Source organism: Leptosomus discolor, chromosome 24 (genome assembly GCF_034619465.1).
Source record: "Leptosomus discolor isolate bLepDis1 chromosome 24, bLepDis1.hap2, whole genome shotgun sequence".
Taxonomy (NCBI): Eukaryota; Metazoa; Chordata; class Aves; order Leptosomiformes; family Leptosomidae; genus Leptosomus; species Leptosomus discolor.
The window spans coordinates 4,757,044-4,771,195 of NC_141414.1; the positions used below are offsets into that span (position 1 = coordinate 4,757,044).

A 14,152-nucleotide genomic window follows, 5' to 3' on the forward strand; every position below is an offset into this window, starting at 1 on the left:
GCGTTCACACCGCAAACACCCAGCTTCCTCCTCCAGGGCGCTGCAGGTGCCCACCCTAAAACCGAGCAGCGGGACCCTTCCCCAACCTCTCCCTGGCTCTGTGAGCCCAGCTACAGCCACCTCCGAAGGCAGAGAGAGCGGCACAGCGAGGGCTGCACTACCCCACGCAGGTCCTGCAGACATATTCGTGCCAGGGCTCAGGATGGTCTGCACCATCCCAGAGCCCCCAGAGCCCCCACTCAGTCCCTGCCCCCATCCCCACCCCACAAGCAGCCCGGACATGCCCAAACCAGCCCCACCAGCACTTACAGAGCATCCACCCAGCTGGGGCTCGGAGCAAAACCAGGCCATGCTGGGACACCGGATGGTCACCGCTGCCAGAAGAGATTCAAGAAAATCTGCCCCAGAACTTCCACCCAGTGTTCCTGCAGGCTGGCTGCAGCTGGGACGCTCCTAGAGCAGAGGCAGCGAAGACAATGTTCATTGCAATGGATTTTTAAAAACTGAAGTCTTTATTAAAAGTTTTATCCAAATTTTGTAACAAAAGATACAAAAGGGCTGGAGATCCTTATTTCTGGGACTAGTCTGACCAATCAAAACCTGACAGTTACTAGGCTAATATAAAATCCATACAATCTGCTAAAAATGCAGGGAAAAATTAGAAGTAACTGCTGCTCTGAAATTTCTCTTAAAAATTCCTTTAACATTTATAAGTTACTCAGTTTGCATTTTACAGGACTAGTTCTTCTCCGAATGGTTACAGCTACTGTACAATGCAAGAGACAACAGCAAGAACAGAACAAAGCAACAGCTACTCGGATGTGCTGCAACACACCCCGCTCCTCCGAAGGAACCGCTGCTGCCGCCTCCGAGCGCCGGGTGCCGACAGATTGCCCAGAGCAACCACCGGGAATGCCACAAAGTGCCAGTGCGTCTGCACCCGTGGAGAGCCTCAACAGCAGGAGGAACAGCAGTTACTCCCACCCCAGCGCAGCTCTCCGGCACCCAGCCCCGAGCAGTTGCCATCCCTTGGATGCCAGGGGGCCAGTTCCCCCCAGAAGCTAACGGGTGTGCTGGCTGAACACCTCCAGGCAGAGGAAAGGTGGGCAAGGGGGGGCCAGAGACCCTCCAGCAGAGAGCTACACCTGGCTGAACCCCCCCCTTCCTCCTTCCAGCCACCGCAGGGTGGGGGGGACAGGGGCTCTGCGGCACCGGCTGTGCTCCCGCAGAGCATAAACACGAGTGGGAGAGCTGGATTTCTGATCAATGCACTTCTCTTCACGCTGAAAAGGAAAGAGGAGGAGGATGCATACACCAGGCTAGCGCTGAGGCAACTGTCCAGAGCTGGTACTGGCTAGCAGAAGGACCCTGAGAATATATAGGCTAACACGGTCTCCCGGGGAACGCCGAGTTAGGTGCATCACAGTGATACTGGTTGAACGTGTTCTGTACAGTGCGAAATGGAGTTTGACAGAAGTGCAGTATCCCCACACCTGCTATTTCCTATCTCTTCCGAAAGGCAGAGGCTGCTACGGGGCGACGAGAAGCCTCATCGCCGCAAAGGCGCTCACGGCCGCAAAACTTAGACTTACTCGGACATCCAAGTGAAAGCTATTAGGTGGCCACCAGGAAAAATATTCCAGTTTATAAAAAAAGAAAATAAAATAGGAAAGCAAGTGCAGGGCTACTGCAAGGTGCATCGCCAGAGGTACCAGGTCTTGCAAGCAGCCCACCCCACCCCACACCCCCCCCCCCAAGACCCCAGGCACCCCGCATCCCCAGCACTAAAGTATCTTCAAGCATCTCCAGAGATCACATCACCATTATTTCTGATCAGAGAGACCTCAGCGATCATTCGCTTGGAGTCCATTTTAGACGAACCAGATTCGCACCCACTGCTCAAGGTGGCTCAAGCGTCTTCAGAAAGTTGGTCTGAGGGCGGGCGGAGAGCAAACACGCCTCCTCGGCTGGCAGGCAGGGTGGCGAGCTGGAGCTCTGGGTCCAGTGTGGCAAGGCTGATTTCAGACACGAAAGATACCCTAGGAGGAATTTTTTTCTTTTCTTTTTTTTTTTTTTTTGTGTGTTTTTTGGGGTTTGTTTTTTTTTTTTTTTTTTTTTTGCAAACTGCTGCACAAACCACAGAAACGGAGAAAGCCTTTGGTCATGAGATACTTGTGAGAGAGTGAGCCTTGTATGGAAGATTCCCCTGAATGCCTACAGTATTCTACATCTTAAAAAAATATATTGTGGACGCTGCAGCCATACAAAGGGGGGAGGAGTGGGAGACAGGGATTTACAGTCTCACATAGACACAACGGGGAGGTTAAGACAAGCACAGTCATAGTCTGTAAAACTGATTGGCTCGCTCGGATCAGTCATCCTCATCGTCCTCTTCGTCTTCTGGATCTTCCTCTCCTTCATCCTCTAGATTTCGTTTTCTCTTTTCCCCTCGCGGAAGGTCTGCAAAAAGAGGTGAAGCGTGAAGCTGGGCTCAGTCTTGCGGAACAGCATTTGAACTGTGGCTTCAAGCCGCGTCAGCCACAGCCTGCTGGTGAACAAGCACAGACTAGACTGGCACCATTACAGAGCGGAGAACCACCCTGCCCAGCTTCTCCTGGCACCCAGAAAAGCCTGGACTAGCACAAGGCATTAACTATTTTCTGTGCCCTCCAAGTTATCCCACATTTCAACAGCTGCTTGAAAATGGGCTTTTTTGGCTGAGCACCCCCAAAAACGCAGCGTCTGCAGAATTCAGTCACCTCTGACCAAGCTCATCTGAAGTCACAGGAGCCACTATATTCTGTCAACATTAATCCAGGTGTTTACAGTTGGTTGTAACCAGAACAGTCTGGACTCAAGTCAAGAAGCTCACGTGTACCCTCCTCTCCACAGCTAAGAGGACAGGAACATGTCTCCAAAACCACTCCCTCATGCATGCTGCGACCACGTTTCGGTGACAGAAGCCCTGCTCCTGCACGGACTATCAGTTCAAGCTCCTTAAAATTGGCTCTCTAGGCCATTTGCCTCTTGAATATTTGGCACTTACCCAGCGGGGTTGGTATCAGGAGGTACTGACACCCGTTTCCCTGTCATGACGGTGCGGCCCTTTGGCTATAACCACTGTTCAACAGTCAGCCCCGGCAGAAACAACAGCTCCAGCAGCGCCCGCAGGCAGAAACGCCGCACTTGCTGGCCGGGAAGAGCTGCCGACAGCAGCAGCAGCAGCGCTGCACCGGAGCTTGGGAAGCTCCACAAAACCAGCAAACGCGTGAGACTCTTGAGACAGTTTTTGCAAGCACTTGGTTTGTTAGGATCCGACTCACCCTCATCAGCCTCATCTTCTTCATCATCCTCACCATCTTCCTCCTCGTCTTCCTCCTGGAGTCAAAACAAGACGCGTTGTAGCCAGAACCACAACCCCACGAGCGAGGTGTAACTCCACAGCAACATCTTCCTGCTCCCGCCCTACCCCGGCCCCAGGGCGGCAGGCACAAGCCCAGCAGGCAGAAGCTGCCGGTTCCTCAACAGCTTCTCGCAGCCCCACACAGGGGCCGTACGGCTTCATCACTTGAAGCCACGGGAAGCACCAGGGTGAGCAATAAAGCAGGTCTGAACTGGCCAACTCTGCAGACCACGAGTCAAAAGGTGTAAGGGAGAAGGCAGAGAGCACGGCAGCGCTCCTCAGATCCGCCCACGGGGGCATCGGTGACGTCTGGTCACGGGGGTCACCAGATGAAGGGACAGACGCGCCGACAGACGCGCCACCAAACAGCACCGTGGTGCTGCACGTTTAGAGCAATGACAGAAAGCCTCACCTCATCGTCTACTCCGTCCTCCTCCTCTTCACCTTCCAGATCATCATCTTCATCTTCTTCGTCATCAATGACTTCTTCATCCAAATCATCTTCCTCGTCGTCATCATCCTCTTCCTCACCTTCTATTGAAAGCAGAGGGAGGTAAGTGTTACGGTTCCCAAATACTCGCTATCCCAGGCAAGATACTCGTCCCTCCAGCCCCAGTGCTGCGGGAGCAACGGGCGGGAAGCGCACAGCGCCGGCACCTCGCTGCCCGTCTGCCTGCTCACCCAGCCTGCCAAAGGGGGGAGCGGCGTTACCCAGCCAGCCCCTACTTCAGTGGCAAGTTATAATCAACGTTTATTTAGCAACCTGACTATGCACAAGGGGAAAAGGGCTTGTTCCCCGGCAAGAAAACCAAGAGGAGAAAATCCTCACCTTCCCCATTCTCATACTCATCTTCCAGCCCATCCCCATCTGCTTCAGGGTCTGAGTCAGGGGCTTCCTGGTCATCGGCATCAAATCCGTCCAGGTAGGTGAGCTGGGGCAGAAGGGTGAACACACTCTCCCGGTAGTTGATGAGCATCGTCACCTCACAGTTGAAGAGGTCCAGACTGTGGAGGTTTGGCAACTTTTTCTGCAAAGATCAATTTGTTAGATCAATACACAAGCTGACACTGTCTGAAGATCAGGCAGCCACCAGAGGACAGCTGGTTTGCTACCCAGATCTAGCACAGAAGTGTCTTTGCATGCATTATTTGCACCATGTGCTCCTCAGATGGAGAGGAGGTGTTGCTCTTGCTAACTGCAGGAAAAGACTATTTCTTTTCAGCTCCTCTGTCCTACTTTCCTCTCCTCGGAGCCAGATCCCTGTGAAACCATTTGCAAATCTCACTCCCTTCTGAACAGGGTGGGCAACAAGCACAGAAAGGCCAGCTCCCCCAGCAGGGGGAATCACCGAGCCAGACTCATCCTGCCCAAAACATCAGGCAAAACACCCAGAAACACAACCCGGGGAGACCTGCAGACTGCACCCGTGTGCCTTCCGGCACAGCCACAGCAGCTCTCCCGCTCAGGCCATCGCACCATGCACCGGGCCAAGCAAAGGAGGAGTAAAACAGTTTCAGGCTCTTTCTGGAGGGGATGGAGGGACCAAAAGCAACAGCTAATGAGCCCTAGATCAGACCTTTCAGCTACAGAGTCCAGATCACAAGGCCAGAGCCTTCTCTGGGACAGCTCAGATGCAACAGGAACCCCCTGCAACACACGCTGGGACAGCACCCAGGGCGAGGGGGTCCCAGCCCAGGAACTCATCTCCATGACACGCCAGGTGCCACCTACCTCAGACTGCATCCGACCCATTAACGGTCCTTTCTCAGATGGACACTGAGCACTGCATCCACAGTTTTACTCATCCAGCCCAATCTCACGCTTCTTTTAGCAACTGGCTGCTGGTTTTCCAGACAGAGGAGCCATTAACTATTAGCCCAGCCTCAAACTGGACCCACTCATCTGTTCCCATCAGAACCACGAAGTGCTGTTGGAACAGTTACCAAGACATTGGACTTCTGCTGCACAGACGGGCTCCCCAAAGGAAACGTCACCCCTTAAGACTCCAGCACAGCCTTCCACTCACCAAGGGCTCCAGGGTATTGATGTCTTTGATCTTGTTGCCACTTAGATTCAAGTGTGTCAGGTTAGGAGTTCTCTCTGCTAGAACTTCAAGGCCACCAGAAATCCTGTTATCACTCAGCTCCAGCTGCCAGGAGGGAACGTCACATGGTCACAAAGTGTCTCAGCTTCCAACATGGGGAATAAAATCGCCCTGGCAATTGGAGTGCAAGGAGCACCCAAGTTCCAGGCCTTGCTTGTTAAGACCACGCTACAGAGCAGCAGTTCAAGTTTTCACCTGAAACGCCTCTCCTGCGGTAACGCACCTCCCTGCTGCGGGACACAGGGGTACACGCTCTAAACCCCAAAATATTCATGATGGTAAACTGTGCTTCTGACAGTAGCACCACAGCAAAAGCAAGAGAGAAAGGATGCGAGACGTATAATAAGCTCAGAAGCATTTTGGGGCATGCTAAAAAACAACCTCTCTCACTGGCTCAGACTGTAGGCTACAGAGGAAAAAGCCAAACCAAACGGCCTTTTTCTGGCCAATACAGGAAAAATAACTGACCCCAGGGACAACAGAAGTCTCAGAGCAAGGACTGCTGGAGATGGGACTACAGGTCTGACTCACCTTCCGGAGTTTGTTGAGTTTGGGGAGATTGGAGACAGACAGCAAGTTGATGTTGATCATGCTGAGGAACTCCAGGTTCTCAAAATCTGAGGAGAGACCAACGATCTTCCCATCGTCCGAACGGCAGTTATCAAGAACCAGCTCCTTCACCTGCCAACAGAGACACCCAGCAGCTGTCATCATACCTGGGGCTAGGTCTCATCTCGACTCTGTCAAGCTGACATCAGGCAGTGATCGACACTTCAAAGCAGCAAGTGTGTCTGAAGGTCCTCCTTACTCGCATTAAGGGACACTCAAGATCTCAAAGGCAAATAACTGCGGCGAGGGCACAAGGTGAGAATCCCTCACGATGGTCAGGACTCCATCCGTTAAGCACAGGCCATGCAACGTGCGACCGCTGCACCACCCCACACCCTGTGGCTCCAACCAAGGCCCAGCTTCACCACGAAGAAGTATTTAAGGGACTGGACCATGAGGTCGTAGCAAAACATTTCACGCACAAGGCATCAAAAAGCTTTCAGAGTTTCAGGCTTCACTGACAAGAGGCCAAACAAGGTCATCTGGCTTTGTCTCCTTCAACTTTCTCCCCCACGCCACTGGGGTGCTGGAAAACCTCCCTCCAGAGGACTCGCTTCCCTGTGACAGTCTCCACGCAGAAGTGACATGTCTGCCTAGGTGGGTCTCTAAGCAGATGAGCTCAACCTCAGGCTCGTAGCGCAGGACCCCTGACGGCATCTAGTATGTTGCCCAGCACAGACCACACACACAGAAGCCATCGCTACCCAGTAATTCAGTGCAAAAATCAACCCTTCTCTGGCGTGAGGACCACGAAGCACCAGCACAGAACTGCTCCGCACTAAACGCCTGGAGAGTAAACATACCTGGCACCCCCTCTCCCCCAAAGCGCAGGTGAGGGCTCAAGGCCCAGCTCTCACAGGACACTTCTAAAACTTGCTTTTACCCCACATATTCTTCACAGCAAGACGCAGAAAATCAGCGTTGGCCAGAAGGCTCGTGATGCTCTCCAAATTCCTCCTTTGCAGCACTCCCATTTTACCTCTCTTGCTCAGAGCAACCAACTATCAGCGAGTCATTTTAAAATCACTTGGCCTTACTGGCAGCAGGCTGCCGTGCCCTGTTCGCAGCACAAGCTCTGAATGAATTAACGCTTAAAACTCCAGAGGAGGCACCGCTGGTCAGGGCTCTGAGTTGAGCAGCAAAGAGGTTCAGCCAACGAGTTTCGTAGCTGAGCTCGTTTTGCTCCCAACACCCCAGACAAGCCTTCAACTGACCCGAGGGTGGGTGTAAAGGTGGCCAAAGCCAGCCCTCCGCCACTGTCGCTTTGCTGGTGCGAGCACAGAGGTGAGCCTGACCGTCACCAGGTTATGAACCAGCCTGGTTGAGACCAGCTTTAACCCGGAGCCAGCCCTGCCCTGGGTCACAGAACAAGCACTGCAGCAGGACGAAGCAGCCAGGACGCCTTCTTCCAGCAGCAACGCTGGCTCACACCGGCTCTGGTCCCAGGGCACGCAGGCCCTGACCCTGCCCGCCTCTGCAGCGGGTCAGTCGCTCAAATTCCTGGTGTCAATCCAGAGGAGACCCACAGCGTGCAGCCTCAGAGGGACGCTTCCACTCCTCAAACCGTTCTCGTCCTGCAAATCCCTTTGCCATCCACAAAGAGCCTTTAATCTCCACCAAAAGCTCCACTTACAAGCCGTCTTCCTCACGCTCGATTTTAAGCTGCCCACGGCCGCACGCTGCCAGGGCACGGCGAAGTGTCCCCAGGCCGGGTGACAGCCACCAGCTATCTCACTGCAAGGCGGCAGCGCCTGGCGCAGATAAGGGGCCGCCGCCTTTCCGAAGCCCAGCCGGCTCCGGGAGCGCAGGCCTGAAGCAAAAAACGCTTCGAGACGGTGTGAAGCCCCGGGCCTGGCCCCACGGCTGCCCGCTGAGGGGAGCGGGCGGCTCCGCTTCCCCCGCCGGGCGGGACCTCCTGGCCGGGAGGCGACAAGTTGAGGCCAGGCGGCAGCGGCGGGGCCCGGGCGGCGGGACCGGCTCGGCTGCCGCCTCAACGCCTTCCCCGGGCGAAGGGGAACGGCAGCTCCGCTCTTCGGTGCCCGTACCCCGGCACCCAGCTCCCCACGGGGGCCGCCGGGGGAAGGGGGAGGCCCCGCTCGGGCCTGGCACCGCCGCTGCCCACCGGGACACCCAGTGCTCGCCCGGCGCCGAGGAGGCCGCCGAGCTCTGACAGCGCGGTCCCCCGGAGCCCCAGGGCGGGGTAGGGGGAGCCCCCGGCACGGCCCGTCGCCCCCTGCCCGAGCAGGCCCCGCGGGGAGCCCAGGCCCCGGCGAGGCGGGCCGGGGCAGGCCCGGGCGGCCGCTAACATGGCCGAGCCGCCATGGCTGCGCGGGGCCGCACCGGCCTTGCTCGGGCGGCTCCCGCGCGGCAGAAACCAGCTCGGCCCCGGGAAGGCCCGGCCGCCACCCTTCCCCCCCCCCGCCCCCCGCTACGCCCAACGCCCCCCGCTGCGGGACGGGACGGGTCGGGACGCGCCGCCACCGCCCCGGGCCGGGCCCCGCCGCGCACGTGCGCGCCGCCATGCCGGGGGGGGGGGGGGGGCCGGACACGACAGGACTCCGAGCCGCCGCGCTCCGCACTCCCGCAACCGCCCCCCCAACTCCCCCTCCGCCCTCCCCGCCGTGCGGGAACCCCGCGAGCCGCCTGCCCGCCCTCCCCCCCCCCGTCGCTCCCGCAGCACGTGCCGGCCCGGTCCCCCCGCCCCGCTCTCTACGGCCGCGGTACCTCGCCCGGCTTCTTGTTGCGCAGCTCCAGCGTCAACCGCTTCTTCATCTCCATCCTCCCGCCGCCCCGAGCCGAGCCCGCCGCGCCGCCCCGAGCTCCCCGCGCCGCGCCGCTCCCGCCGCCCCGCCCCGCTCCCGCCGCCTCCCGCGCGCGCGCCGCCGCCGCCGCCGCCTCGGCAGAGGAAGGCGCCAACGGCAACAAAGGCGGCGCGCGCCGCGACCCCTGCCGGCCGCGCGCAGCGCCGCGCCGCGCCGCGCCGCGCCCCCGCACGGCAGCGCCCCCTGCCGGCCCCGCCCCGCCCCGTCCCGCGGCAGCGCTGAGTCCCGGCGAGGCCGCGCTCCGGGGGTGGCCCCGGTGCCACGGGCCCGGCCCCAGCGCCACGTTCCCATCCCCAGCCGCCACGTTCCCACCTCCAGTGCCACAGTCCCATCCCCAGGCATCACAGTCCCTTCTCCAGTGCCATGTTCCCATCCTTAAGCGCCATGTTCCCAACCCCAGGCACCACATTTCTATCCCCAGCACCACGTTGCCACCCCCAGGGACCACATTCCCACCCCGAGCACCACGTTTCCATCCCCAGCACCACATTCCCACCCCCAGGCACTGCTTTCCCATCCCCAGCACCACATTCCCACCCCCAGCACCACGTTTCCATCCCCACGCACTGCTTTCCCATCCCCAGCACCACGTTCCCATCCCCAGCACCACGTTTCCATCCCCACGCACTGCTTTCCCATCCCCAGCACCACGTTCCCATCCCCAGCACCACGTTTCCATCCCCACGCACTGCTTTCCCATCCCCAGCACCACGTTCCCATCCCCAGCACCACGTTTCCATCCCCAAGCACTGCTTTCCCATCCCCAGCACCACATTCCCACCCCCAGCACCACGTTTCCATCCCCACGCACTGCTTTCCCATCCCCAGCACCACGTTCCCATCCCCACGCCATCCCAGCCCTCCTCTTTCGGCTGCTGCTGTGGCTACGCCCGCCGGCTGTGCCGCAGCTGGGGAGGCCGATAAAGCCAGGGTGTTGGTCAGGCTTTCTGCTAAAGGAAGGACGAGATAACAGCGGGAACTCCCTCGTTACTGTGAGGGTGACGATGGTATTTTTCCCTTCTCTCATCCAACGGGCAGCCCACAGAGGCCCACGGCTCACCCTGGTCAGGAATCCTGGCCGTGAGCCGGGACTCCTGCCATCAGGAGCCGGGCGAGGCGAGGGTTAGCAGGGTGGCCACAGCCCGTGAGGTTCATGGCCTGGCCCGGGCGGTGCTGTCGGGCCCAGCTATGCTTAAAGGCTGCAGCAGAGCTGGCAGGACTCGCTGCATAGGGCTCGAGAAGGTCCCCCACTGCGACACGGTGCCACCATTCCCAGGGACCCTGCGTAGGAGGATTCCTGGAGGATGTGGGCATTGCTGGCGATGACTTCATTAAAAATTACCTTAAAAAATATCCAGAGAAATCTCTCTGATCAACGACCAAGCCTCCAAGTAAACAGGAACACGAGGGCACGCAGGACCAGCCTCATAGTCCCTCATTGTCCCCGCTGGCAGCAGGCCACTGGCTTGCCTTGTATGGGAGGAAATGGCTTTCTGGTACACTGCAGTTAATTTTTGCCAGTTGGCTCTAACATGAACCTTATTTTATTAGGAGTAGTAAAATGAAGTGACGATGTTCAGCAGAGGGGTTTAAGCTCCAAAGGGGCCAAACCTGGGGTTCTTTTCAAGAGCAGATAAGGGACACCGCCGTGAAGAGAAACTGCATTTAACATTGGTGCATTTTTTTTGCATCTCTGCCATCTCCCCAGCTCTCTCGCTGACCGTGGCTCAGTTTCTCCAGCCCGGCTGCATCCCAGAGAGCTCCTGGTGCTCTGCCCTGGAGTGAGCAGCCCGCGGGCCACCGCACCAGTCACCCCTCTCCTCCGTGCGCCCCTAAGTATCTCACCCTGAAACACCCAGCACTGAGGCTGCACGGAGGTGGGCAGATGCTGGGGAGGACAAGATGTGTGGTGGGGGCACTAAAGGAGCAGGGGGAGCAGCCCACGCTGTGACGGGCCTGGCTGCAGGGCCCAGAGGATCCTCCTGCTGCCCTGTCTGGGTTATTCACATCCCCACTGGTGAAGCAGCAAGCTGGACGTAGAATCGTTTAGATTGGAAAAGACCTTTAACATACCACAGAATCACGGACCGGTAGGGGCTGGAGGGGACCTCTGGAGATCATCTAGTCCAACCCTCCCTGCTGAAGCAGGTTCACCCAGAGCTGGTTGAACAAGCGGGTTCAGAATATCTCCAGAGTAGGAGACTCCACGAGGTCCCTGGGCAGCCTGTTCCAGTGCTCTGCCACCCGCAGAGCAAAGAAGTTTTTCCCCAAACACCATCGGGTCCAACTGTAAGACCACCGAGTCCAACCACCACCGCGTCCCTCCTTTGCAGGGTGAACCCAGGCTCGTCTGGCCCTTTTCGGCTTCACCGAGCCCTCCCCGGGAGGGAAGAGGCACCCCAGGGGACCCCCCCCCCCCCGCCCTGCCGGCTGCAGCAGCAGCTTCAGCAGGCTGCCCTGGGCAGAGCAGCTGGGAGATGAGCGGAGAGGTCCTCCCTTGCTGATCTGCATTTGTTTTAAGGTCTCTTTCATGTACTCTTTGAGGCTCGTTTCCTGTTCTTTGTAGAAAACAATACTTCCCCCCCACCCCCTCCCGCCCCAGGGTGGCTTTATCTCCCCTCCCGTGGGCTGCCCTCCCTCGGGAGCTGAGCTTTATGTTCGTTTTAAACTACAAAACCCTGCTCTGATTTCACCGAATTGATTTTAAAGCTGCGTCTGGTATTTGATGTCTGGTAGATGCATTTAAACTGATCGAGATTTTCTATGTTTGGGCAGATTAACGCGGAGCCGGTAATTTACTGTGCAAGTGACGGCAACTGGGAGGCTGGACTGTAAACGCTGACACGGGTTGAAATTCAGGTCTGGAGCTTTTCGCACAAGCTGGAGCACAGATGCTCGGAATAACGTATTATCTATCTGTTATACAACACAACATTATCTGCTTGCGTTTTGCTCTGCTTTAACTACTTCGTTCCTAGCCCAGTGCCTCCTGAGAGCAAATCCTGTATAAACAGGTCGTTAGGGCTGTCTGTGCCACAACGACCTCCTCACCACGCCGTCCTTTCCTGCCCTCAAAACAGGGACAAGATCCCCCCGGATCTCCTGGCAGCTGTAGGTCCTCAGCAGCCGGCCCTGCTGGGAGATACTGGGATCCAGCTGCTGGAGAGTGATGGGTGCACCAAATTCAGCTGCAACCAGCTTCTGCTGTGGGAGCCAGGAGCTGCACAAGTCCCAAGCTGGTCCCTGCACGGCTGAGCTGGTCCACCAAAGGCGACTTGCTCCAGAGACCTTCAGGGCGGTTTGGGGATATCCAGTGATCTCCCGTAGCTGGAAGAAGTGATCACCGAAGATTTACAAGCCAATAAGGCATCTGCTGGGAGACCAAAACAACCAGTGCCCACATACGGCCCCCCAAGGAGGAGGCAAATGAGGTTCACTCAGACCTCGGTGGCCTTTAGAAGAAATTCCCACGATTTTTGTTTGTTTGTTTCGCTGGTGGAAATGGGGGAATCTAAAACTTGCAGGGCCTGACGTGCTGGAGCTCGGGGGACCTCCTCTCCCGCTGGCCCGTGTCCCGTCGGCTCTCCCCGCTGCAGAGCTGCTCCGGTGCCGGCAGAGGGAAGCATCCCCCCGGCCATGCGGGGAGCGGCGGCCGGAGCTCCTCGGAGGTCGGAGCCCAGCCCTGAAGGGTCTTGAGGAGAGAACCCGTGGTGGGAAAGTGGGAGCAAACACCTCTGCAGAAGGAAAGCTTGAGCGTGGCTGGAGTCCCCGAGGTGCAGCCGGGCAAAGGGGTCCTGATTTGGGGTAACCCCAGTGCTGGTGCCTCCCGCCTGGGCTCTGTAACCCTTGTCCATGGGACGTGCGACTACCAGGCAGCTTTTTGGGTTTTGAGGCAAGACGAAGGTACCCGAAGGTTTTGGATGCCACCAGCCTCCCTCCAGGCCCTCAGCAGGAGTGCCTGAAACAGGAGTTGTTGTCTGGGGGCTCCCAAACGGCAGCAGGGAGAAGGAGGCGCTTCCAGAGAGATGTGCCTGGGTTTGCCTCTGACTTGAACACTGTCTTTCCAAGAGCGCGCAGGATTAGTGCCCAAGCAGAGAGAGAGGTGTGGGGCTGCACTCCAGTTTACACGCAGTATTTCCCTAGTGTGAGATAAAGTCACTGTTCTCTCTTATTTGCAGTGTTTCTCCTTTCTTGGTGCTTCTCTTAACTGTACGGCGGGGACATCGGCTTGTCTCCCTTGAGCTTTCTGTGCAGCAAGGGCCTTGCAAGTCGTGCAGTTTGCACCTTCATGTTCGAGCACAGTCAGTGATTGAAAAAGAAAACCCAACCATTCTCCCCAGAATTTACCTGCCGTGTCCTGTCCCTCATGACAGTCTGTACCTGGTCTGAAACGCCCAGGCGCAGGCAGGTTCCTTCGAACTCTCTGAGTGTGGGGTTCATTATCCCTTTCCAGGGGCTCCTCAGCCCAGGATGGCTTGTTCTCTCTGCTCTGCATTAATTAGCTTTGCCCTGCAGTAATTAGCTGTGGATACTGGCACCTTCATGCAGCGTAACTATATAACAACACCCAGCTCCTATCTCGAAGCAGATCTGGAGGCACCTGGCAGATCACTGTTCAAACTTTCCGATAGGGAAGCTGAGCCGTCTAACGGGAAAGGTATTTATTCACCATCACCCTGTGGAGACCCAGTGCCCTTCAGACCAGCTTCTCCCAGCAACCAGAGAACTCAGCATCGTTTCCATTGCAATCAGTGCCTTGGAAATGCAGGGTGGGAATGGGTCTGGCTACAGCCCCGGGGAGAAGAGAGTGAAGCAGCGGGGATGTACCTAGGGTGGGATTTGGGAAAGCAGTGTCCCCACTTCACCCCACACGAGGAGTTAACACCTCCAAGCTGCCCCAGCACCCCCCAGGCTGTTTGCAACACTCACTAACAAAAGAAGGAGGGTGGCGGATGATTGCTGGTTTTCCCAACTCTGCAATGTCTCCCAGCTCAGCTGGAGCCAGCAGTAACAACGCCAGGAACCACCATCACGGCTGTTTCTGCTTTTCACTACCGCAGGACTTTGGTTCCTCTGCAAAGGAGCCAACACCCAGAGAGACCACAGGGAGAACCTGTCCCGAAGAGCTTATAAAAGCTCACCGTCAGGTAAATGGACTTCAGGTGCCTCAGGCCCCAAGATGCACCCCTGATGTTAGGGTTGAGTAATGCTGT

General features: G+C 57.4%; 1 protein-coding gene across 2 annotated transcripts; it reads right to left on the bottom strand.

Moving 5' to 3' along the window:
- Positions 1–2,222: 2,222 nt before the first annotated feature.
- Positions 2,223–8,922, bottom strand: LOC104341687 (acidic leucine-rich nuclear phosphoprotein 32 family member B). Of its 2 annotated transcripts, none has more exons than XM_086477469.1 (7): positions 8,842–8,922; positions 6,040–6,189; positions 5,431–5,553; positions 4,233–4,431; positions 3,816–3,934; positions 3,324–3,378; positions 2,223–2,460 (listed from the first exon to the last, which is right to left on the bottom strand). In XM_086477469.1, the coding sequence occupies exons 1-7, from the start codon at positions 8,893–8,895 to the stop codon at positions 2,372–2,374; spliced, it is 789 nt and encodes a 262-aa protein (XP_086333595.1). In that variant the 5' UTR covers positions 8,896–8,922; the 3' UTR covers positions 2,223–2,371. The 2 variants fall into 2 exon arrangements, with proteins under 2 accessions (XP_086333595.1, XP_086333594.1); XM_086477468.1 differs by having other exon boundaries at positions 3,816–3,937.
- Between the last annotated feature and the right edge of the window lie 5,230 nt (positions 8,923–14,152).

What these genes read in the sequence shown, in the direction of transcription:
- LOC104341687 (XM_086477468.1), bottom strand. Translation starts at nt 8,895, where the DNA reads ATGGAGATGAAGAAGCGGTTGACGCTGGAGCTGCGCAACAAGAAGCCG. An exon ending in GCAACAAGAAGCCGGGCGAG is followed by an intron (nt 6,190 to 8,841) that starts GTACCGCGGCCG and finishes CTCTGTTGGCAG; the next exon opens with GTGAAGGAGCTGGTTCTTGA. An exon ending in TGAGTATGAGAATGGGGAAG is followed by an intron (nt 3,938 to 4,232) that starts GTGAGGATTTTC and finishes TGCTTTCAATAG; the next exon opens with AAGGTGAGGAAGAGGATGAT.